Here is a 19891-nt window from a genome sequence, read left to right as displayed (position 1 = left end):
TTCTCCATACCTCTGCCTGAAGAGAAAACTTGCAACCAATACCCATTCCCATATCCATGCCCTCGACTGTCAACCCTGACGTTTTCTCCATTGAGTCCCAACGAACCACCCCTAGATTGACTCACGTAAGCACACAGAGTTGCCATCCACTTTTTATCCATTTTCACAATATGGCAACCCTTTTATTCATTTGCATGTGCGAAATTTCCTAAACTTTGTATTGTCATATTTACTAAGCTGTGCCTGTCCACGCTTTCAATCCAGAAATTGTATAAGTGGCAAAAACGGTGCCGAATGTGGCAACATCGAATAAGACGTTGCATAATACATTGGGCATGCGCTCTTAAACTCTATTAAGATACTATATGTATGTATATGTATATGTATATGTATATGTATATGTATATGTATATGTATATGTATATGTATATGTATATGTATATGTATATGTATATGTATATGTATATGTATATGTATATGTATATGTATATGTATATGTATATGTATATGTATATGTATATGTATATGTATATGTATATGTATATGTATATGTATATGTATATGTATATGTATATGTATATGTATATGTATATGTATATGTATATGTATATGTATATGTATATGTATATGTATATGTATATGTATATGTATATGTATATGTATATGTATATGTATATGTATATGTATATGTATATGTATATATGTATATGTATATGTATATGTATATGTATATGTATATGTATATGTATATGTATATGTATATGTATATGTATATGTATATGTATATGTATATGTATATGTATATGTATATGTATATGTATATGTATATGTATATGTATATGTATATGTATATGTATATGTATATGTATATGTATATGTATATGTATATGTATATGTATATGTATATGTATATGTATATGTATATGTATATGTATATGTATATGTATATGTATATGTATATGTATATGTATATGTATATGTATATGTATATGTATATGTATATGTATATGTATATGTATATGTATATGTATATATGTATATGTATATGTATATGTATATGTATATGTATATGTATATGTATATGTATATGTATATGTATATGTATATGTATATATATATGTATATGTATATGTATATAGTACACCGATACTTCCATTTAAATTTATATTTATTCAATAACAATTATCGTACAATTTATACATTTTAATCCGTGATTGACTTTGTCTTAGTTAACAGAATTTAAACTGCACTTAATAATTGTATGTGCTTAAATACTTATGTGCTAATTAACAACGTTATTATATGTATAATCAATATACTTATATATCCGAGTTTTCTAAACCTTATTGAAGATTAGAGTTACACCAAGAAATGCTTCCATACTCTGTGTAACGTTTATTTTGCAACAGTTATATTTATTAGATTTTTTCACAGCAATATTAAATAGTTTTTCTTCTTGGTTACATTCTATTATTATTTATTGTATATTTTATCTTAACAAATTGAATTCGAGAAACATAATTGCTTCAATTATTATATTTGACACATGTGATTCTTTCCGTACTAATGTTTCATTTATATGTTGTATTAGGTTACAGTTTTCAGGTATTCGAAAAATTCTTGTCCATATATTACGACAGCCTTTTGAACAATGTAATATAATTTGTTTACCTATGTACATCACATGGTGCACAAATACATTGTTACAGTGTATATAAAAATATGTATGTTGTAGAAATCATATAATAATTAGTCTTAATATGCAAAGAAAACGATTGAATGTTCGGCGTATTTAAAGAAGAAATAGTCGAATATACTTGGGGTTTGGAGTGTTTCATTTTAAAATGCATATAGTTTTTATTAGTGCAGATACAAAGAATTGTCAATTCAAAGCAATTTTAAATTTTACATATTGTTATGAATTACTTGGAACAAGTTTCCACATTAATTTAAAAAAAAGTAATTTAGTTAATAAAAAAAAAAACAACGATTACAATATAGATTTATTATATTTGGAGCGATATCAAATTTTGTGTGTAAATAATTCAGTTTAATTTTAACATCTTCCAAAATTATTAAAATCAAACAATTCATTATTAGTTCAAGCTTCTACAGTACTTGAGTTGCTATTAACTATTTTAAATCTTGAATCTTACACATTAAATTTGAAACGCTTCCACGATTCCACTTTAGACTGAAGATGTTGCATTTCTTCCACTATCAATGGTAAGGTTGGACGCCTGAATACTAAGGGAGGCCAATGATAAGTTGCTTCTATACACAGCTTTCGAGGCATATGGATTCGTCGATAGAAATACGGTATTCTCGATACTAGGCATGGACTTATTTTTGAGGCCATTGCAAAACATCACCGACGATTCCTTTGCGGTCTGATTTGGAAGTGGTGGGAGAACATTCTCTGGATTCAGTGTAATAAATCCATCCAGAGTGAAACGATTTGCATTGAGCGAAAGGCTGCTCTGGTCGAAGTTATCATTTTCAGGACCGCTGCCGTTTTCACAAAGATGAAGATGTGAGTTTAGTATCTTGTGACATGCTGGACAAGAGCGCATAGGAGCATTTTTATCCCGGTGTCTCCAAATTTCATGGGCACATCTATAAAAAACCGTTCAAAAATATGTTTTAAGTAAGTAGTAATGTTTATCTGATCGCAACCAAATTTGTAGGAGTTATATAGACTGTTGTTAGCGATTCTTGCACCAGTTATTCGATTTTTGGATTTACGGCGGCGGCAGAAGTGAGCGTGGTAAAATGTAAAACAAACTTGATCTGCGAGCTACAATAACAAGTTCTGTCGAAAAATAAAGGCACTATCTATTGTATATACGTTGATCCAGAAACACTGAATGATTCTCGTCCCCGTTACATAAGTTGTTAAGGGCTCAAAATTATAATACCATTCTACAGTATGGATAAGCGGGTTATGGAGACAGGTGGTATAATCTTTGACTTCATAAATATTATATATGTATATTCAGTCTACGTCTGAGCACCTCTTTCTACTGCATATTTAAACTTGGGTTTAAATGCTCATGTTGAAAATTGGCTTAGAGTTGACTTATATATATATATATATAGCATATATATATAGATTTTTAGACCCTTTACTATTAATTTTATGAAGATGATTTGTAGCTGCATATAGCCAACAGTGAATGGACATATGAACCAGGATAGGGATATCTGAAATCAATAATCTGATGTATATTGTACTCTATCTATCTATATATGTATGAATATTTCCGGCACTCTCGACAGTATCTTCTGACCCGCTTTCTTACGCCATCAAATTTTTTTTTAAACTACGAGCACTTAAATGAAAAAATTATCAATTGAAATGTAATAATTTGGTGTTTTAAATTATTATTTTCCATTAATTAAATTATATGGAAACATACTTTTTTACTTACTTGGCATGGAGAATATGTGCACAAGGCAGTGCTTCCAGATTAGCAGGCTGAAGGCCAAAAACTTCACCACAGGCGCCACATTTAAGACCTAGAGCTGCGTCAGTCTGGTCGGCTAACCGAAGGTGGGTATTACACTGATCCTCGTCACCTAGTGCGCGATATATGAGAGCTAATCGACTTCGGATTTTTCGCACCAAAAACTAAAGTACGAAATAAACGAACATGATTAACATAATTAGGTAAATATTATTAGAGGGGCAAATAGTACAACCTTGGCGCCAATTGAACTGGCTACTTCCAAAAGACGAGTGTTGAATTCTAAGGGCCGACAATTGCAAATCTTACTTTGAAGGCGCAAGGTTTCCAAACACCTGGCGGCCCCATCCATCGCTTCCATTTGAGCCATACGATCGCCAAAAGTTGACGATGTTCCCATGGCCTGCTCATACTGTCTAAATGCTCGCTAGTTGTTTATGTTAAATGCAAAACAGATGAATTTTATTTACATTTTACATTTAATCATATTGACTTATATATGTAACTGTAAGTCCAATTGCTTTTCACAGATTTTGAGAACAACTTTCAAGTAAGAGTTCGATATTACTTTTATACCGAATTAATGTACAGAAAAATACTAAAATGTTTCGTATATTGATATTATACAGACCAACAAATAATAAGTACTGTCGAGTGTCCTATATTTCAATTATATTCGATTGAGATCTATTGTTTCATACGGACAGATAAACATGACTAAATCGTTTCAACTATTGACAATGGCCAAGAACTTTATGGGGATGACTATGGAGTTGCTGCTGTCATACAGACTCAAAGCTTAATTGAACTGCTCTGTTTTTTAGTGCGCAATGATTTTATTACTGAATACAGCCACTGACAAATAATATACATACATGTAGATGTGACAAAGTCTTCAAAATTATTAAATATCAGTTCAGACTCTTTACTATAGTAAGAGCCAACTGACTTAAGTTTTTAAAAATTTAGTGACATTCAGGCGTGGCGGAGGTGAGAATTGCAAATATATGCACAATATGTGTGCAAACATAACAAGTGCTATCGAAATTACATCTCAATTTCTTATAGTCTCTGAGTTACTCACTTGTGACAGGCGCTCACGTTAAACTTTGGTCTTTATGTCTCTGAGTTACTGCCCGTGTGGTTGGCGGGTCTTACAATAATACCACAGTGGACCTCCACTTATCGTAAGAGGCGATGCGGGACCAACGCAAACAGTTTGGAGTTATATATGTAGTACCAATTAAAGTGGTACGAAGCCTGACCAGAGGTGTTTCTGGTACCACGGTATTTGGTTGCGGTCCTCTGGGAGTATCGTGGTGGTTGTGGTTAAATAAAAAGCGGATAGAGGGTAGAGCTCTGCGTGGAGTTGCGTTACAACAACCGGTTGCTATGAACCATAGATCTGAAGAGGTTTTAGATTGGCCGCGCTCCCCACACAGGGGAAGCATCCAGTCCAAACAACTGGCTCTTCAATCTCTAACGGGGCGCTGATCAACGCTTAATTTGTATCCCTGTGCTTGTACACCGTGAGATTAAGACAACATGGCAGGTATTCACGTTAAAAACTCAATCGACGTAGTCTTTGAGTTACATACATTTCTTGAAGGCACAAAGTTATAATACCATTCCACCCTAAGGGTAGCGAATATAAAAAGACAATTTAATAAAAATTTGAAGAAGACCCAGGGCTGCAAACTTCTAAGTTTTTGAATATTAAGATTGCGGTTTCGTGGTGGTTGGAGTCTGCATTCTTTAACTACAATACCATGCAAGAATAATGTTTATTTTTGTATATTGTTGAAAATAGTTGATATGATTATGGCTGTCTTCAATATATTTATTAGGATTAATATTTTAATATTCATATTTGGGAAATGTATCAATTATATATGTTTACATATACCTACATCAATATCCATCTTTTGCGGTAAATATCGCCCATGACGCGAATGCTGCGCATGTATGTAGCCTGATCGCCGGAAATCAGTGAGAGCCTCGTTGCTTCCTTTGGAAGATGTAATGGATATGAGAAAGTAGTACAATCAATAAAATATCTATGTATGCATGCAAATGAGTATATGATATACATATACATATATAGTATATGCTTATTTTATAAGAATGTCTGTACCATGCAATAATCGTGTGCATCGCCTAGATCGCCTTGCTTGCGCAAAGATGCTGCCATTCGTAATAACGCTGCTCTGTGATGGCAAGAATTAAGGTCGCCGAGTTGCAATGAGCGCGATAGGTCGTAGGCCTTTGATGCATAGGTTGCACTCTTGTCATTATCCTGTAGACGACCGAACAGTTCAGAGAGAGCCACGTAAACTTGAAGTTCTAAGGAGGGATCACCAATGGCCATGGCTATCTTGTGAGCACCTTGTAAACCCTCCAAAGCCCTTGAAAATCCACCCATTTCAAGATAGACTCGTGCCACTGTCAAATGAACTAGTCCACTACGACATTTTGTCCCCGATTCATTGTAAAGCGAGTGACGAGCGTAAGATAGAGCTCGTTCTAGACCACCCAGACTCGCATGCGCTCGACTTAAATTTAAATAGGTTTCGGCCCGCATGTTCGGTGAGTCAAGTTCTTCCGATATTCCCAATTGTTGATGACCAAAATCAATTGCGTCCCGATATTTTCCCCAATCCATGTGAGCCTGATAAAGATACCCTAGTAGCTGAAAACAATCCTCCCGTCGGCAGACGCCTTTCAAAGCGCTTCGCCATGTTCGAACAGCGGCTGTCTGATTATGCTGTTCGTAAAGCCGAAGTCCCTCTCAATCTGAAAACAAAAATAAATTGAATTTTGAAGTTCAATTTGTTATTATAGTACTTAATACTTTACAAGTGCGGGAATATAATCAATATAATTGTCTGTCAACTATTTTTACAATTTTTAAACAAATCATTTTCACAAAATTTGATTTTCAGTAAGCCAGTTTTTAAATTTTTAAACAAAAATTAATTGCGATTCCAAGTCAAAATAAATCGCAATTCTTCTGCTGAAAATGAATAGTAAATTAATGTACGGAACAAATTCTAAAAAGTAAAATTCATTTTTCCATATTTTACATTCAAAACATACTACAGTTTTGAATACAGTTTTGAACCAATATAGCGGATATTTATATACTCTATATATTCAACAAAAGCAACTAGATGCCGACAGCAACATCCGTTTTTGGCCATAAAAACTATTTCTTAAATAAGAGCCAACATTTCTAGAGTCATACATACTGTAGTTATTATTGTTATTATTAAAGTTGCTATTCGATTTGCTCTGGCGGAAGTGAGTATTACAAAAATCTAAAAATATACATATGTACAAAAATATACTTCTGTGTCTTGACTTTATGGGGTATGAGACTCCGCATTATGCCTTTAACATACATTTCCAAGTAACTGATGGATATTATACATATTATCTTCTCATTCTTCACTAATATTTAATTATAGGAAGTTAGAAAGTAAGATAAAATATCGTTATTGGTAGTCTCATTGCTATTGTTTTATTGTTATTGCTAATTTTATTGTGAATACCTTAAAGTAAATTCTCTTCCAAATAATAATCAATGCCTTATAATTATACATTAGACTTGTCTGCATCGCTCAATTCCGTTTCTTCTATTATCCCGCGCTCTCGACGCTGGTAGTTTAACTTTCCCTCTCTTTACATTGTTTTGCGGCTTTTGCGTCTCGCTCGACCTGCGCTTACTCTCTGCTTGTATTTGTGCTCTTTGTAAGTACGGATCGTAGTAGTTGCAATTTAACCCTGGAGTGCCAAATTTAATTGTATTTTATTGTAAATGGGCTTATCCGTCAAATGTCAACCACGACCAAAAAAAAATCTTCATAATCATCGTATTTTTTTTGGTATAATTTCATAAAGAATTGACAAATTTTCATAATACAATGGATCCATATCTCAGTTGTTTTGCCTGAAAACTGGAAAAATTTAATTTCTTCACTTTTAGCAACTTTTTCACAAGGAAAACATAAGATATGTTTGCACTTTTTCTACCAAATCTCTTTATTGCAATCCAATAAGAATAGAAAGAGGCAAAGAGAGCAAAAATATATTAATTAACTGTTAATTTTTATTTTGTTTCTTATATATGTTCTAATCGTACGTTCGCAACCAAAAAACATAATTTTATTATAATTGCTTCACATTAAGTGCAGGCAGATGGATGAAACGTCACGTGTTAAGTTATTTTTGTAATAAATATTTTAAATATAAAAAATCATTGAGGTTACTCTAATCATTCTTTTTATATTGATTTTTAAAGTAACGTAAGTTTGCGACCGTAAGTATTTTTTTTAACTTTTGCTTTTTATTAATACAATTATTGAACAAAATAAATACGAACATGACAATTTGGAAAAAATATTGTTTTTTCGGACGGAAGTAGCTACCAGTTTAAAACAAATTCATTTTTGGAGCTTAGCCGATTTAATGGCTAACTTCGGATGTAAATCCTTTCCCATATGAAAGGTGCAGTCGACAGCGTTGGTCCGGTTATAAAAAGAAAGGTTTGGTCACTTACTAAAACAAAGAACCTTCTTTTAAATGACGCGTTAGACTTTTACCAATTTGCCCAACAACACATAACTGGAATCAAACTGTTATAAATTAAAGCAGATACAATTAATAAGATGTCAACATCTTTAATTAAGAAATGGAAGGATATACCGAATATTCCAAGTATACATTCCGTTTATTCTGATAGCAATGTTAAATTAAAACAGCCATAATATTATAAATATTTCATTACATTATTTCTTATTATTACATTTTTTCCTTGTTATGAATAAATTTCTGTACATATTTCATATTTAATAAAAATTATTTCTTGCTTTAAATGTTATAAAACACATTAAATTGAGCTAAACCCGTTTTTTAAGAAATATGAAGTTATTCATAAAAAGTGCTACAAAAAAAAAAACAACTAAGAAAGCTACAGTCGAGTGTGCTCGACGGTGAGATAGCCGCTATCCGTTTTGAGTAAAAGCAAAATATTATTCACAAAATATACCAAAATACTAAAAATATGCCGAACGGTATATTTGTAATATCGATATAGCACCGCATTCAAAATATACCATAGACGGCACATTATAACAGATTGTCAGCCAAAGCAACTAAGGCCCCTAGTAATTAGGCGTTTTTGCCCATACGAAAGTATTTCTTTAATAAGTTCGAAAATTTTTATCTGATCGTAACCAAATTTTCAGGAATTACAACTACTATACTTATTATTGTATTTACCAAAATTCTCTAGCAAGGACTCTAGCTTCAAAATTACGCTTTTTTATTAATTTGCGGGGGTGGAAGTGGGCGTGAAAAAAATTTGAAGCAAACTTCATCTGCGTGCAAACATAACAAATGTTGTCGAAAAAAAAATAATAGCTATATCTCTTATACATAGTCTCTGAGATCTAGGTATTCATATGGACAGACGGACAGACAGAAAGACGGACATGGCTACATCGTCTCCGCTGTTGATGCTGATCAAGAATATATATACTTTATAGGGTCGGAGATGCCTCGTTCTACCTGTTACATACATTTGGCGGCACGTAGTTATAATACCTTTCTACCCTATTGGTAGCGGGTATAATAAAGCAACATGTACCTAATTCGCGACCAGTACCTAATTAAATTAAAAATAAATAAATTGAGATATGTTCTTGGGAATAGATTTGATAGAAAGCTACATAAATCTATTTTAAAATAAAAGTTATTGCTTTAGAATATTCCGTCCCTATTCGCAGATTTGCATTTTACTAGATTGGGCCGCAACCGCATATTTTTGTAAATATTATGAAAATTAAAACTTGATAAGCCCCATAATGTACACTAATCAAAGAGCTAAAAAATACTATAGAAAAACAAAAAAAAGTTTCACCGTTTGTTTTCAATTTTATTTTTAATTTGACGCGTACGACCCGTGGAAATGCCCATATATATTTTTATTTTTCTAATTCTAATTTTTGATTGTTTAGTTCAATTCGAGTTGGTTTTAATTTTCCTTTATCAATATGTTTGTTTGTTATAACACCAAATGCAGGGTGCTAGAATGGGTTTAATTTGTTGCTGACTGTGCGACAACGTAGTGCATGAGAAACGGCATGGCTTTAACGGCCGAAGTTGAATTAATTTCATTAAAATCAGGGCTAAGGTCGAACGGGAAATTTCGTCGTTTAAAATAAGTGGCTGAACAATTTAACAAGATTTGTTGCAAAGATTTCTGGCCTGAACGCCTATTAATCAAATAATTTGTTGTTGAGTTTATGATTGATTTACTGAAACATGGTTAAAGAGTGACATTCTTGAAAAATTTGTGACATTCTAGTGAAATTTTTCCTAGTAGATTTTCCTTATACTGACGTGATCGCATGTTGGGTCCTGGTGGTGATGTTTTAATTGAGGTATATACTCAAATTGCTTCTAACCTGATCGATTACACTTCAGATATTGAGCTGGCGGTTCTACAGTAGTAGTAGTTTTAGCAGTAGTAGTTTTAACATTTTTATTTCTTGCTCACATATTCATCCTGTTCTTACCATCCCACTTCAGAGACTTTTCTTTAGCTATTATCTAATGTGTCGGAGTCTTGTATTCGTTCTCGTTGTTTTCGGAAAACCAATTTTAAGAAACTTTCTTTGTGCATGGAGCATGGATACCGGTTACATTTTTTAATTTACTTAGAGCTCGCTATTTGATGCTTGTGCTCCATTAAGCACTTCACATAGCTCTAATTATCCTTTATGGTTTACTAAGAAATTCTGGAACTTAAAAAATCGTCACTCGATTTTTTTTGATTTGATTTTCTCTGCTATACTATTGCTCAAGCTGCTCATAATAATTTAATTTTAGTTATAATAAATATTTGAGAGATTAAGTTTTCAGTATGATCCTAAACTCTTCTACGCCTTTGTTAAATCGAAGCGTAGATCGGCATCCTTTCTTCTCTTTTGAAATAAGACAGAAACTAATGATGTGATATTGGAGATCTATTTATCGCGGTATTTCTGTTGTCTGCGATTCCGAAAGCATTTGAAAAAATCATAACTTCTCAACCCACCAGCATGTTTTTCTGAATTCCACATCCAAATTATTGGAGTTCTCATCAATTATTTAAAGGATTTAAGAACAAAATGTAAACTTATGTTATTTACACCGATTACAGAAAGGCTTTTGTTTCGGTGAGTTATTATCTCTTGCTGAATATACTTAATCTTTTAGAGTTTCCTCATAACTTAATTCAGTGGATCTCCTCATATCTATGCTGATAACGTTAAGTTTTGCCTGACATTCAATGATAGTCTTGCGTGCTCACGGTTGTTCTTAATATGTTAATCTTGAATTTTGATGCACAGTAATAGCCTATTTCCACTGCCACTCAGTTTTCTTAACCAACTTTTTTTTCTTATGGGTTTTTACACGTGGCGTAACATTCGACCTGAACGGAAAAATCCGATGTTTTTCCGATGTAATTCTAATGAAAGAAAGTCATACTATATATTTAGGGGTTATCTTCACGTTAATAATTATGTATTATATGATACTTCTCTAGAGCGAAAAGAGTGTTCTGCTTGATGCAAAATAAAAATTCGATAAATATAATCTATCTGTTTTAAATAAAGCCATGGGCATTCATAGATTTAAAAAGCGCAGGTCGCAAGAATTCAACGATCCTTATAACACTGAGACTTTGTGTATCTCACTGGTTCGTCCTATACTTGAGTATGGATCTCTTGTCTGGAATCCCCAATATAGCGTCTATCAAGACAGAATTGATTCAGTGCAGAAACAATTTTTGATTTTTGCACTTCGTATTTTAAACTGGAACCTTAATATTAGATTATCACCTTACCGTAGTAGACACTCTCGCCAAAGAGGGAGTGGGGCTCGATGTCAGTAACATGTGCAATGTTCCGATGTCCCTGCGAACTCTAGGCAGGGAAATTGAGGTGCGCTCTATACTTCAGTGGGACGCGAGCTGGGGCAATGCCAACTCGTGCAAAACTGCAAGGGTGATGTGTGCCTCTACTAACAAAAACTTAACCAAATTCGTCATGCAGCTTTCAAGGAAAGACTACAGGCTAATGCTAGGCATTTTAACTGGTCACTGTCTGTCGGTTGTCCATGCTGTAAAGCTGGGTATCACGAGCAGTGATCAGTGCAGGAAATGCAACAAGCCCGGGGTTAAGGAAACACTCGAGCATCTTCTCTGTAGATGCCCAGCGTTATCCCGACTCCGGCTGAAATACCTTAATTCGCCGTGCCACAACGATCTTCGGAACGTTTCGCGGCTACCTCCTAGGATGCTGCTGGCCTTTGCCAAAAATGCATCCATACTGCGCGACTTCTGAGACGTAGATATGCTACCGGTACAGCTACGGACCTCCACTGGTCTATGCTTTGCCCCGTACAGGGGCAGCCTGTCCCACCTAACCTACCGTAGTAGACTTTCATTACTAAGCCTTCCTTTTTTTACTGACCGTAGGACTATCCAAGGTGTTGTTCTTATTAAGAGAGTAATTAATGGAGAAATAGATTCTTCGGAGATATTAAGTCAAATTAGTTTTGCTGTTCCGGTCAGGAATACTAGGAATTTTCTTCCTCTTTTCATTCAACATAGAGCTACTAACTATGTTTATTCGTATTCAGTGTGGGAATCACAATAATCTCCATACTGAAATTTTCTCTACTAAATCATTTCGTCAATTTAAGCCGTTAATCCTACAATATTTTAATTCTTATTTTTTATTAGTTTTAATTGGTTAGTTGTCTAACGTCTTATTAAATGTTCGCGGTTTTCCTGTAATGCAAACCAAAATGTATTTTGGTTGGTCACGTGTCAACATGCCCGTGCTTGATATCGCTGGGCCACTTCATGGTACTGCCGTTAGTACGTCAACGTCCAAAATGTAAATGTAAAAGGCCTTTAAATAATCATATATATTGAATTTACCAGGACGTCCTCGAAAAGGGGATTCTCCACATATGTACAAAAAAATCATGAAAAGTAATTGATAATCCGTCATTAGAGGTGCTAGAAACAGACGGACAATTATTTTATTGTGAGCATACTGGCCAGAATATGTTCCATTAGCGACAAACAAAATTGAATACAACGTCATCAAATTCAAGGGGAGTAAAGGGTACTACCCAAAAACCGGTTTTACTTATTTTTAGTGATTCAAGGGGTCAAGGAGACATCTTGGAAGAACAAACAAAAGTTTTCACTTGACGGCATTTCAGATAAAAATATTATTATTATTATTTAGTAAATAAGTGTCCAAGTACTGTAATATTTAAGAAATTAGAAAATCCAATGACATTTATATTTACCTTTCGTTTTGCTATATATTGACGTAAGCTGCGCTGACATGCCCAAAAGCAACTAATAACAGTATTCCCCGAATCAGATCTCGCGAAACCATGCCGTATCCATAAAGAACGAGATCCCCATTTTCTGGGCTAGATCCACAACCAGCAAGTCTCGAGTAATTCTCTTCTAATTGACATAATTCTACAGAAAAAACATTTTTTTAGATTTTAAAAGGCTGAGATACCCGCTGTTATTCATATAATATAGATACTTAATACTTAATATATACTTATACTCATATACTTAATATACAAAAAAACAAAATACCGAAAGGTATATTTGGTATAACGATATTGTACTACACTTAATATATGTCTTAGTGTACAAAATATACCAAGTAAGTTGGTAAGAGCCGCCAGCCTCTTTTACCACACCAAATTATTTCTTAAATTTAAAGGTGTCATAAAAACTGCATTTATTATTGTATGTATCAAAAATCAGTAGCGAAAAAAATTAAATTTATTTAAAAAAATGTTAATAAACAATATGACAGTTCACTTCACACACAAATTTTTGTTCTCATAATTTCTACTGTAAGAATGAGTCTTCAGGATTATTATAGTTTTTCTAATTATATTTTGGTGCGAACAGTTTTGTATTGGTTAGACGATATTAGAGAGAGCACCTGCTGATAGCCATTCCAATGATTTAAGATGGAATCATTCTGAAATGTCATGAGTTATTACTCAAAAAATGAGAGTTTCGGATGTTTATTACAGCAAAATGACAGTTTCGGAAAACTATGCAGATATTGCATATTGCTGAGTTAATAACTGGTTGATGCACTAAGTGCCCTATCAATACCCAGCTAAACCAATAAGAGCTAAAAATGTAACCTTGTTAAATCTGACTTAAGGTCGTATGAAGATTCCGAGCAAAAAGTGCTTGATTTGTACTACACATACTGCAGTTAACATAATTTGATGGTACGGAATTCTTTAAATTTCCGTTCTAACTACATTTAGTCACATACTTAAGTTATCATATAGTAGCATCTGTAACTGTATTCCACCCTCCAACAATAGCTTTCTTATTTTTGTTTAAAACATGTATGACACACCTAAAATATGACTGTAGCTTACTTCGAATATTCGATATTTATATAAGCATACAAATAGTATATACATATTTTTATATGAGGAAAATGTTTAAACAGAATTTCAAGTAGATGTCATTTCAAAATGAGGCTAACGAAAACGCAAATATATTTTGAATTATTGAAAATGGGTTTAGTAGTTAACAATAGTGTTATTTAATATAGGTTAAATGGAAAAAATATGCACTTATACAGGTCAATTAAACCAACAGACCGTTTGAATGATCCAATAAATATCGTGATCCATCTGGTGAGGCTAGTAAATGTGTTGCTGATAAGTTAGTACTCCGTGGAATGCTATAAAAATAAAAATAATTTAACTTATGAGCCACATATATACAAATAGAATGATATATTAAATAATTAGCACACACCTGAGTAGATCTTTTGATACAATGCTCTCCCATGACATAGTGTTTGTTTTATGGTTTTCTAACCCCTTTCTTTTGAGAAAGTGCCACTTTTTCCTATTTTTTCTATTTTAGGTACATTTATTAATTTTGTGTGAGGGGCTAATAATGAAAAATTGACTTGTTGAGATGTTCTCTGATATCCGTGGGCCCAAGAATCTTTCAATACTAGGTTTTATTATAAACACTATTTTTGGACTAAATATAACTTTATATGTTAAATTTAATATATAGTTATAATATTAGTTTTTGGTCGATGATTTAATTCAAAAACTCTTTTATTATCAACAAAAATAATATCTTAAAACAGGAGATATAGTGCAGTTTCGTTTTACTCGGGACACTACTCTTCTTTTTAGAACAATTGACCTTGTGCTAGTTAAGAGTCCTTTACAAATGAATGCACATATTCTGAAGCCATACGAGGCTATTATTCTTATAAACATATTCACGAGATAACACATTCATTAATGAAGTAATTAAAAACAACATAATGAATAATTATGGCATTTACTTATAAAGTATATGAGCACATTTTTTATAATGCAATATTAAAGTTTGAAATAGAACAGTTTGCCGAGATTAAATGTTTTCATCTAGTCACTCTCTCGTATATTGAAGTCCTTACTAAATGCGAAACTTCCAAGAGCCCACAGGGTGACACTGATTATATTTCTCTTCTGCCACTTAAGAGAAAATCGACATTTATTTTTGTCATTATAGTGCAAGAATTTAACACAAGATCTAGTACACCAGACTCGTATAAAATAAAAAATAACCTAACTAATATTGTACTTAAGTTATGTTTGTGTTGGTTGTAAAAAATTAATTTTTATAAATAAATTAACATTTTGGATAATACAACACAGCTCAAGGAGGTGAGATATTCATAAAATACTGAAATGTTCCAAAAGAGATTTTCTATATTTTAGCCAGCCAATATTAAAAGAGTGTGACCTCGTCGTTTGATTTCCATTGGTATGAAATAAATACCGTTACTTTTATATGAAAATCTAATCAGTAACTGAAAAGTCTATACGCAACACAGTTATAAATTTTTCTTTTATTTTGGTACACAAATTATAACTTCTAATCAAAATAAAACGGCTTCTGTCAGATATTATCTAGGTTAAACTAGAAACCCGTGTTCACCTAAAGCGTCATTTCAGTAAGACCTTTTCACAAATCTTGACATTTTTAAATATTATAGGGCAAACTATAAATATTTTATGGTCACATCGAAAAAATTTAAAAATATTGTTAGGAATATTTTTTTTCTTTGAACTAATACTTGGTAAGGCAAGGCATCTATATACATATATAATTTTGGGTCGCACATGCAAGACCCATATTTCCTTTATAGAAACAACTTATTTGAGGCCCCAACATAAACCAGATGTATCGAGTCCACATGCAGCATGAAGGTGAGCGGGAATGTAGCTCAAGACTACAATTGTATAAAATTTGAAAGTTTGGTAGTTTGAAGAATTTGAAAAGGCTAACATTTTACATCTCAATGAGATTAAAAACTAACAAATATTTTGCAAATATCAAAATACAACGCTGACGAATCTGGCAAGTATGTAGATAATGTGACTGCAACTACATTATATGGCTTCTAGAAATGGAGCAAAAATGAGAATAGTATGTCATGGTTTTTTATTTTATTAATAACATTCAGCCTTTATTATTACGCAAGCTCGCATAACTAGAAAGATTCGATAGAAATAAGGTCAAACACTATATTTTAATTTGGACTAAGAGCACACAACAATAAAAACGATTGGACTGGATTATATTGCAAAATACATCATTTACTAACGTTTAGTTATAATAATTTATAAAAATAATTTGTTTATATTTTCGGAAATCTTGCTACTATGTACCTACATATATTCAAATCATTTAAATGACTTATTGCCTTTGGTATCCTTCTTCTCCCAGCTTCAGTTTATTTAGTTTTTCACCCTTAAACAGCTGTTCGCGTGATGCAGTTTTGGTGTAAGCACATGCATCATAGAACTGCATCATTGATGCACTTGGTCTAAATAGGCTTAAGTGCATCATTGAAATTTCCGTTAAGTACAATCTTTTGCTGCATTATTCCATAAGCAGCTTTGTGTAAGAGAGGGTGACTAATGAAGCTGCATCAGTGATCACATTAATGATTTTGAAAAGGTGGCCGTATTTAGGCTAATATTTTGGTATATTTATCGAAATAGACGATATCGATGGAAATCAACTGGTTTGATGTCTTAATACTTCAAAAGCTGCTTTATTGAATTGATAGATGTTTATCGAGCACATCCATGTAATTCATTACAACAATTGCTTATTGTTCTCTACCATGACACTTCGAAGTTGGATTTTAAAAGCCAAACCATGTATACCTGCATCCTTTAATAAGGAATCCTTTAAATATCATGTCAATAGCGTATAATTGCCGTTAAGTATTCTTTTAATAGGAAGCTTCACTCATAGCACTGTTTTATGAAAAGCAAATTTGTCGAATATTATAGGGCCAGGTGATGTCCATGCTGCAGCCAATGAGCTCACCCTAAACTCTCTCAAGCCCTACAGCCAAATGTGGTAACAATTGTCGGAGCCCTATTCAATTGATATATTGAAGATTAGGCAGCATGAGGCACTTTCCACGATAACTTTGACTATTCTTAAAGCAATTATTACAATTATTCGATTCCGTTTGTGTGCAATTGAGTGACTGAGATACCCGCTACCCATTTTAAATAAAAGCAAAGCAGTAATAATTTTGAAGCAACATATACATAATTAATACACCGCAAAATACCACAAATGTTCCAAACGCTATTTTAGGTATATTGATACAGTACTACATTACATAACATAGAGTGCAAAATATACCAGATTGTATATTTGCGGAGGCGGAATTGGGCGTTGCAATATTTTAAACAAACTTGATCTGCCTGCAAACATAACAAGTACTGTCGAAAAACAAATTATGTCTCTATCTCTTATTGCTCATCAGTGTTGCCGTTTTATCCTTCTTCCGGACAGATCTGTCCGGTTTTTAACTGCGTCAGCCGGAAAAATTTAAAACATCCCTAGCCTTTTATCTGTCCTTTTTATTTTGACCTGGCCTTTTTATCCGCTTCTTATTTTTGTGTAAAGTGCTGAAAAGTAATCAAAATGTACATTACTTTTATATCGATAGCAGCACTTTTAAATGAATGTAATCGTGAATCGTATATATCGATATCCAGTGCTATCAGTTGTTACTTTTATTGTGAAATTTGTGCGGGAAAGATGCCAAAAGAAGCTTATAAACAAAAGTTCCGTGATTCATGGCTAAATTAGCCGGATCTGGTGCAGTGGATGTGTCGTGACCAAAAGCTAATTTAGTAAAACCAAATTGCGCAACCGACTGCAAATAGAAACTTTAAATGCGATTTTATCGATCAGGTAAATAATTTAATACTCTTTTGTTTCACACATTTATTAAAATTGTTTTTCTTTTTAGGTTTGGGCTACGCCGGAAAGGCGTATGTTGCCATGAATATGAAATTCCTGAGAAATATTTAAAAATGATTGGAAGCAACCAATCTACAAAAATCAAAGTTTAGAAGTTTGCAATGATGACATTGACGATGTTCTAAACGAGTTGGCAAGCAATAAAGAGTGATATTACATAAAATGTATGGAAAAATATTTTGTCTTTTTTGTCCTTTTTTAAATTTTTGTCCTTTTCTATCATTTTTTATAATCAATCTAGCCTTTTTCTGTAACGAGCTGACGGCAACACTGGTGCTCATACAGATGGATCAGCAGACAGACAGACTGACCTGGCTATATTGTCTCGGTACTTTATAGAGTCGGAGATGCCTCCTTCTGCCATTTCGTGCCGTAGCAAAATTATAATACCCTTCTACCCTATGGGTAGCAGGTGAAAGTGAAAAGACATTAGAATAGGACAAGTGCAACGTAATGTGAAACTCAAAAGAGAGCTACCGAAATGTTGGTTAGCTTGTCAGTTTTGAAATTGTCAACCTTATAGCTCGATCAAATTTTGTGATTTCTAACCAGTTTCAGCGATCATATAAAAGAATTAATTAGTATATAGCTACTGATAGTAAAAGACATTCCTAAGATTCGTAATAATAACTAAATTAAAACCGGATCATTTGGAGTACTTATTTTAAAATTTTTTATTTGTATTGATTCTTTTTTCACACATATATACTATATGTTCGCTTGCTTTCAACCGACTTAAATTAAAAGCTTAAATGTAATAAGTACTATGTTATATGTATATAAATACGCTGTGCTACATTTAAAACCTAAGATTTAGTCCTCTTTTCTTTTATTTTACCAATCTCTGTAAAATTATACATTAAAACTTGAAATATTTCAGTTGTCAGTTGGATAGAATAATACTGTATATAGTGTGGCAGCGGTGAATCTGACTGAGTGTGGTTGTGTAACTGTTTAAATGTCTATACAATTCATGTTTGCTTAATTTTTGGTTTTTATGCTTGGGAGGATAATCAATTGGCGCATGGCTGGTAAATATTTCAATAAATGACAAACAAAATTATAAATAGAAAAACTATGATGGTTAACATTCAATTCTATTTACGTATATTTGAATAGGCACGTGTGTCTTTAAACAACACATTGTTAAAGAGGACTGCATGTTTTATGACTTACAAATTTGTACATAATCAGATGGTTGTATTTTATGTTTTTTGTATTCAAGTTGTATGCCAATTTTAGAAGAACACTGTACTGTATTCTAAGTTGAATTTATAATATATAACATAATTTCGCAATTTTCCTTAATACATTTTTCTGAAAGTTGATAAAAGCGGTGGAGCATAACAACGTTTTCGACTGAGCAATGCACTTAATCAGTAGTCTTATTATGCACGATGCAGTATACTTATTAAAACCACAATACTGATTTACACCCCAATGATCAGAATTATAAGACTAAGAGAAAAATTAAGTTGTATGGTTCAAAATAAATAATATTAGTGATAATTTCAATTATTGTAATATAATACAAAATATATATCAAAAATTAAAGATCTATAATACAACATGGACACAGTTGTATTATTACGCACTGTAATTGGATACTTATCGAGAAAGCTGTTCTGGGTTTTAAAATAATATAAATCAAGCAATTTTATAAATTTTCAAGGTTTTGACGCTTGCCACAAGGTTTTTAATGGTTTGTACAACTAAGTATCTCTGCAAGATCAATGCACATAATTAAACTTTGTAATTTAAGATTTATCTCTCACTTCAATAACTCATTAAAAGATTATTTGAGTATTCAAATATGTTTTGGTTTTATTGAGTTTTAATGTGTACGGAATTTTATTGTAGTGTATTATATGAATAATCTAAATTTAATACTATTGTTGAATGTGTATGTGTATATAGTACTGCATGATTTTTAATGTGTTCAATGAAGTTCGAAGCTCCTCATATGAAAAAACTTGAAACTGAGTTGAATTGGGCT

At 32.6% G+C, this 19891-nt stretch overlaps 1 protein-coding gene and 2 long non-coding RNA genes across 3 annotated transcripts; 2 read left to right on the top strand and 1 right to left on the bottom strand.

The window, feature by feature from the left end:
• Window positions 1-1163: 1163 nt before the first annotated feature.
• LOC133846948 (43 kDa receptor-associated protein of the synapse homolog) lies at window positions 1164-14566 on the bottom strand. The gene is given in 10 exon segments (XM_062281658.1): window positions 1164-2616; window positions 3432-3631; window positions 3703-3894; window positions 5378-5394; window positions 5397-5475; window positions 5602-6252; window positions 12828-12959; window positions 12962-13020; window positions 14190-14272; window positions 14350-14566. Coding segments are annotated over 10 exon segments (1878 nt in total). The 5' UTR covers window positions 14388-14566; the 3' UTR covers window positions 1164-2189.
• A 947-nt stretch (window positions 14567-15513) lies between these two features.
• On the top strand, window positions 15514-16383 carry LOC133846949 (uncharacterized). Its single transcript, XR_009895079.1, has 3 exons — window positions 15514-15679; window positions 15749-15964; window positions 16085-16383. It is a non-coding gene; the product is annotated as an uncharacterized LOC133846949 (long non-coding RNA).
• Window positions 16384-17769: 1386 nt separating this feature from the next.
• On the top strand, window positions 17770-19851 carry LOC133847001 (uncharacterized). Its single transcript, XR_009895108.1, has 3 exons — window positions 17770-17826; window positions 17885-18059; window positions 18137-19851. It is a non-coding gene; the product is annotated as an uncharacterized LOC133847001 (long non-coding RNA).
• The last annotated feature ends 40 nt before the right edge of the window (window positions 19852-19891 follow it).

This window comes from Drosophila sulfurigaster, chromosome 4 (assembly GCF_023558435.1).
Source record: "Drosophila sulfurigaster albostrigata strain 15112-1811.04 chromosome 4, ASM2355843v2, whole genome shotgun sequence".
Classification (NCBI taxonomy): Eukaryota; Metazoa; Arthropoda; class Insecta; order Diptera; family Drosophilidae; genus Drosophila; species Drosophila sulfurigaster.
This window is presented reverse-complemented; position numbering and strand designations above follow the sequence as displayed.